Consider the following 7382-nt stretch of genomic DNA (forward strand, 5'->3'; position numbering starts at 1 on the left):
CTATCAGATACTCATGGGTGTGTTTCCTTACTGATGATGCAGAATTCTTATTAAACCGTCAGTAGCATCATACACACACTGAAGATCCCAAGAAAGTCTGTCTATAAAAGCTGGCTGAGACAATGCGATGGAACGTCTAACAACACAGGCTCGCATGTCACTTGTGGTATGTAGTGCATGGTATTTTCTATGTAAGAGGGAAAAAAACCGGCCAAGGATAACAAAAACTCTAATTACAAAAGGCCCACTGAGGTGCCAATCCCCGAAAAGGATCAAGAGAGTTAGCCAAAAAAATGGAATAAAAATCTTGAAACTCTCTCTTAAAGGAGTGCAGGTCATAAGTAGTGGAAATATAGAAGCAGGCAGGGAGTTCTCGAGTTTAGCAGTGAAAGGGATGAATGGTCGCGAGTACAGATTAACTTTTGCGGCGTGTGTGGAGCAAAAAAGACATTCACACAAAGGCAAAAATGTTATGGGTCAGATTATTAAATGAACCTTTTTCTTTTCATGCGGAACAATAATTCTGAAAAAAAAGAAAAAGAAAAAGACGTTTTCTACGCGATGATCAGCAGTCTTTATACGGCAGCACTGCATGGTTCCCGCTTGGTTTGCATACCCAGTGTTTAATCTTATTCTCCTGGACAATAAAAGTGTTTCTTTCCAGGCAAGCACTGAGATGAGACACAAACAGCATCTCCTATCAAGACTCTTCGAGTAAGAAAATCAGGTGTTGATAATTCTTGTGTCTCTGCCTATCAGTAGTTTGTTGGGGAGATGGTCTGTTTGCCTTTAAGCATGCAAGATAAAAAATAAAAACAAATGTACATGTTTACTACCTTAATCTGACAAGAGAAACAGTTGGAAAAGTGAATGCAATCCTGTCTTGTATCTGTTTGACCTATTAGGCGATGGCCTGGCAGCCAGCGTTGTAACCTGGTGATATCACTGATCCGCCACCGAACAACACAAGAAAGCGGAAAATTTTCAAGCCATCGCCGTATTGCCGAAGAATTCCCAAATATTTCATCTCAAATCTTACTTCAGCAACGATTGCATTAGACAGCTCTCGCGGGGGCGGCACAAGTCTCAGAACATTCTGCTTCAACAATCACGGGTGGATGGGGCCTACAGACTTACTGAGCCTCCGCAAAATGTAAATGACCAGCCATGTAAACCTCATAGAACAGGCAGAGGCACAGCTCAGTTGCCATCTAGTGCTACAGACCATGAGGGAGGAGGGAATGTGTATGTCTTGTATCTGTCTCATTATTTAGTTATCAACCTAACATATTTAATTATTATGGTCATAAAGGCAATTTCCTTCATTTCTGTTCACCTCAACACTGTCTAAAAGGAAAGAAAAGAGGTTTTGTATTTAGGTATGTTTGTTTGATCATTATTTTGTTTTCTCATAAGAACCTAAAGGTACTTCTGTCTTATTCAGGGTGCAACACGAGATTTAGAGGATACTGACAGGTGAAAGTACAAGACATTCTGAAACAAAAGTGTTCTATTCACATATGCATTTTGAGGCGTTGTTTACCTTGGTGTAAATTCCAAGTGTAGCCTGGCGATGAACCATGGCGAGGAAACACCATTGTAGCACACTTCACATGACTTTAAGTTATTAAAGCATAAAAAAAGAGTGATTTCACTGCCATTGTTTCGAGTGACACACGCAATAAGTACATGTCCTCCTAGCCTCGCTCCTTTCCCACCCGGCCCGTGAAGGCATGATGGCACGCAGCCTGTTATGTAAGGTGTCATTTATCACACCCGTACTGCCATTGTGTAGTATAAATGATCGGTAACCGGTATCGGTCCGTTGCTGACCATCGTTTCATCGTGCGGTACTTACTGTACAGCTCCCAAACTTCACTGAATTATCCATTATATCATCAACGGACATAAGGTCTTTAGATCCCGTCTTGGATACTTGGATAGCGGCCCGGCAGTTATATCAGCCGCCCCGCCACACTGAGTTACATACCGCGGCTAAACAACGCCACAAATTCCACACGTGTATAGAACACTTTCCACTTTTTATATCCGGCACTTTTCGTGATAGGAGTTGAAGTGACATCTTTTTGATCCCTAATTAATCTTCTTTGACACTAGTGTACAGAATACATGAAGATGAAAACGAAGATGAAGATGATGATGATGATGATGATGATGATGATGATGATGATGATGATAATAATATAATAATACTGCTGCTGCTGCTGCTGCTGCTGCTGCTACTACTACTACTACTACTACTACTACTACTACTACTACTACTATTACCACTAGTTAATAATAATAATAATGATAATAATAATATTAATAATAATAATAATTATTATAATAATAATAATAATAATAATAATAATAATAATAATAATAATGATAATAATAATAATGATAGCTGTAATAATAATAATAATAATAATAATAATAATAATAATAATAATAATAATAATGATAATATAAGGCATGAATGGACATACACGCACAAGCACGCGCGCACACACACACACACACACACACACACACACACACACACACACACACACACACACCACCTGAAGATGATGATGATGATGATGATGATGATGATGATGATAATAATATAATAATACTGCTGCTGCTGCTGCTGCTGCTTCTACTACTACTACTACTACTACTACTACTACTACTACTACTACTACTATTACCACTAGTTAATAATAATAATAATGATCATAATAATATTAATAATAATAATAATTATTATAATAATAATAATAATAATAATAATAATAATAATAATGATAATAATAATAATGATAGCTGTAATAATAATAATAATAATAATAATAATAATAATAATAATAATAATAATAATAATGATAATATAAGGCATGAATGGACATACACGCACAAGCACGCGCGCGCGCGCGCGCGCGCACACACACACACACACACACACACACACACACACACACACACACACACACACACACACACCACCTATATCTAATGTCTACTGAATATATTTACATTGCGATCAATATTGATAGAAAGCAAATCATCATGCTAGAAATTGTATAACACCTACGTAACGACAGTCACACAATATGTGTTATCTTTTCCAGCAAATATTAGTACAGTGATATACGTATTGCTGTTATCCTTGTTTACACCGCGGCTGAATGACAAGCAGCACACTCCGCCGCTGTCCTCCTGCATTTTAAAGGTCAGTGTATGATGATCTAATAAAACTCTAAAATATAATTTGGAGAGACATCAGCAGGTGATGTCACCTTGAGGTTTGTCCACACTATCATGCTGCGAACGGCAGGTAAAGATTGTTATCAGTTCTATTCTTGAACAAAAGTTTTGAGAGGGGGAAACTGGCGGGCACTAGCGGTGATGACATCATGAGCGAGGAAGAAAAGGCCACACCATTGAAAAGTATATCCTCCTTATTAGTGTGACACCTTGATTGATTCTTTCCATGATGAGAGTTTTGTCCTTCATCAGTATCATTTAAATCCTCCATCCAGAAGTGCAAGGAAAAGGAGTGACAAACGTCTTTTTTTTAGGCAAGAGGAGAAGCCGGCCAAGGGCAACAAAAATAAAATGTCCACTTGATTGACAGTTCCTAAAAGACTAATAAAGTTAGCAAAAGTCTTAGGAATGGATGACAAATTAGGATGCCAAGTAATATCACAATCCAAACAGATAGGAATACTCAACCTTTGTACACCTCTACACAGATTCCAAATCTTGCAGATTCTCAATAAATCCGGCGTTCCCCAAAACATTAACAAAGTCAATAATAAGTCGAACATAAATAATGAACACTCATACCATAAATTCTTGATTTCTACAAGCTATATATTATGCAACGCCACTAGCTTTACGATGCGCTTCCCTGATGTTTAAGTGGAACTTCAGGGAAGAGTTCACTAGTACACCACGATCTCATCTCTAAACACATCTTTATTGGTATAATATCCTCCCCAATATAACAATACAAATAATGGGTAACATAAAATCTGGCGAAGCAATATCCGAGCACACTTATTGACTGAGAAGTTGAGACCACATGACTTGATTCCTACGATGCACCAAAGACACATCATTCTAGATAACTCTGCTCAATTCTAACTCATCAGATTTAGTACAAGGGAGAGCAAGATAAAGCTTCATGTCAGCAGCCAAAAGATCAATATTACTCCCAAGTCCAGAAGTGATATGACTGATGTAGATCAAGAACAAAACAAGACTACAGCACGGCTGCCATCAACTAATGGTCAGAGAACACTCCCTTCAGAAATATAAAAACCTGTGAACAAGTAGATACGTTTACAAACTATCGCAGTTTGTGTCATTTTTCGTATCGAGAAATGCAAACTACGCCAGTGTGTAGCTACTTTGTAGGCCGCATGGAGCCACAGTACCGCTGCTAGTATCACCAACACCACCACCACCACTATCCTTTCTCTACATGTCTTTATCATCACTGTTTTGCCTCTAGGGGCATAAGAAGCATATTTTTCAGTCTTCATCAATCAATATTAATGAAAAGTGACTTTGTTGTGTTGCAAACGGCAAAAAATATCACAAAAACAGATAGATTGACAAAAATTGAAGAAAAGAAACACATACTTTTGTTTTTCATGAGAGGAAACCTTTAATCCTTGGAGTGGATTTTTTTTTTTTCTGCGTCACGTCCTGCCACGCACTTACTTGCTATGTGGAGGTTCGGAGGGACAGGCGAGTGTGGCGGGAACAACATAATGATTAGTATCCATTGGTAGTGGCAGGAGTGTTCAGTGGTGGTGGAAGTGGCAGTTGTGACTTGTGATGGTGGTGGTGGTTGGAACAGTAGTAAAGTTTCTCTGCTACTGGCATGAGGTTTTACAGTGAGTGCCAGAGCCAACTCCACTCTCACCGTATCCCCCAACACACACACACACACACACACACACACACACACACACACACACACACACACACACATACATACACACGCAAAATATAGCCCTGAAACATTTATTCCTCTTCCATCAACAGCAGAGGAGAAAAATAATAAAACAATAGTATGGCCTAATTTTTTGGCCGTACCAGTGCAGGGGAAAACTTGTAACGCAGCTGTTTTCATACAGTGCACACGAAAGGGAACACGGGCAGCTCACGCGAGGCAACAAACCAACACGTGGAAAGCTATACGCACGTTGAATTCATGTGTGTGTGTGTGTGTGTGTGTGTGTGTGTGTGTGTGTGTGTGTGTGTGTGTGTGTGTGTGTGAAATAACATAAAACAAAACAAAGAGAGAGAGAGAGAGAGAGAGAGAGAGAGAGAGAGAGCAGCATAACATAACAATAGCAATAGCCACAAATTCTTAGAAGCCACACGCTTATTACTTAATCACCAGAGAAAATGGAAATAGAAGAATGATTCACGAAAACAAGATAAAACTGCCCAATTTTGACCCAAGTTCGTATTTACTGACTTCAAAAGACTGTCGGTGAGAGGAACGTCAAACCAACCAATGATAAATTAATAAAACGCAATAAAATGAAATAGAATACGACGAAAAAGTCATGCATATCAATTTCTTTTGTTCCTCCCTCCACCTTCTACGCCTCGGAGCCCAGCAGAGAGAGAGAGAGAGAGAGAGCTTAAAACCCCCTGTTGAGTTATTCTTAAGCCCCCAGCAACGAGGAGGGTTAAATATGCACTTACATACAGAGAGAGAGAGAGAGAGAGAGAGAGAGAGAGAGAGAGAGAGAGAGAGAGAGAGAGAGATTGAAGATAAGTGCCAGCAAAGAAGGAAGAACATATACCATAAGAAAATAGAATGACGTACTGAAATATGCCTTCATCTTACTCTCCACAAAAAAAAAAAAAAAAAATGAAGAAAAAGGGAAAAGTATATGAGACACATCAAAGGAGGAAAAAAGTATAATGCAGAAGGAAAAAAAATGGTATGAATGAAAATATGCCAAATAAGAAGAAAGGAAGGGGACTGAGAATGCGAGAGAGAGTGAGGGAGAAAATATCGCACCAAAAGGAAAAAGAAAGTGACTTGATTGAAAAAAATATATATATAAAAGCAGAAAAAAAAGAAAATTAGAAACTGAAGACAAGAAGCATTCCAATGTCTAAGGATCATTGTCATGTAATGTACGAAAAAAAGCACAAATGACGATGAAAGAAAAAAAAAACGCAATTGAAAAGATAGAGGATTATAAATAAGATAAATAAAAAAATCAAAACATGAGACAAAAAAATCACAATATACAAGAAAGATCGAATGACATAAAACTAAAATCTAAAAAGAAAACTTTAAGAACATATGAACAGATTAATAAAGATGAATAAATAGCAAATAGAAAAAAACGAGCCACTAAAAGAAATCTATATAAAGAGAAAGTTGATGAACACAACATACGAGGCAGCGGGCAGACGAAAGAACAAACAGGTTGCAATACGAGTTTTTTATTTTTTTTCGTCTTTAATGCAGGAGGGACAACTAGTCAAGGCCAACAAAATATTGAAAAAGAAAGGCCCACTGAGATGCCAGTTCCCTTAAAAGACATGTGAGTTAACCAAAATTAAGGGACAAATGTCTTGAGACCTCCCTCTTTAAAGAAGTCAAGTCGTAGGAAGATGGATATACAGAAGCAGGCAGGGAGTTCCAGAATTTACCAGAGAAAGGTATGAATGATTGAAAATAATGGTTAACTCTTGCATTAGACAGTTGGATAGAATAGGGGTGAGAGGAAGAAGAAAGCCTTGTGCAGCGAGGCCGCAGGAGGAGGGGAGGCATGCAGATAGCACGATCAGTAGAGCAGTTAGCATGAAAATAGCGATAAAAGATAGAAAGAGATGCAACATTTCGCGGGTGAGAAAGAGCTTGAAGACAGTCAGTTAGAGGGGAGTTGATGAGACGAAAAGCTTTTGATTCCACCCTATCTAATAAAACTGTGTGAGTGGAACCCCGAAGAGCACTCCATACAAGGACGGATAAGGCCCTTGTACAGAATTAGCAGTTGGAGGGGCGAGAAAAACTGACGGAGACGTTGCAGAACGCCTAATTTCATAGAAGCTGTTTTAGCAAGAGATGAGATGTGAAGTATCCAGTTAAGATTATGAGTAAAGGACAGACTGAGGATATTCATTGTGGAAGAGGGAGGCAGTTGAGTGTCATTGAAGAAGAGGGGATAGTTGTCTGGAAGGTTGTGTCGAGTTGATAGATGGAGGAATTGAGTTTTTGAGGCATTGAACACTACTAAGTTTTCTCTGCCCTAATCACAAATCTTAGAAAGATCAGAAGTCAGGCGTTCTGTGGCGTCCCTGTGTGATCTGATGACTTCCTGAGTGGTTGGTCGTCTCTAAAAGGACGT

The 7382-nt window shown here is 38.7% G+C and overlaps 1 protein-coding gene across 5 annotated transcripts in view; it reads right to left on the reverse strand.

Moving 5' to 3' along the window:
• Positions 1–7382, reverse strand: part of LOC123519475 (organic cation transporter protein-like) — a 113645-nt gene that overhangs the window by 70799 nt on the left and 35464 nt on the right. Inside the window, exon 1 of one of the 5 annotated variants that reach the window (XM_045280803.1) lies at positions 4720–4874. The exons of 3 other annotated variants lie outside the window; for them this stretch is intronic. In XM_045280803.1, coding sequence (XP_045136738.1) covers positions 4720–4784 — 65 coding nt within the window. In that variant the 5' untranslated portion in view covers positions 4785–4874. Of the gene's footprint in view, positions 1–4719; positions 4876–7382 lie in introns of those variants that run through there. One more of the 5 variants, XM_045280812.1, reaches the window with a different exon arrangement.

Source organism: Portunus trituberculatus, chromosome 45, assembly GCF_017591435.1.
Source record: "Portunus trituberculatus isolate SZX2019 chromosome 45, ASM1759143v1, whole genome shotgun sequence".
Taxonomy (NCBI): Eukaryota; Metazoa; Arthropoda; class Malacostraca; order Decapoda; family Portunidae; genus Portunus; species Portunus trituberculatus.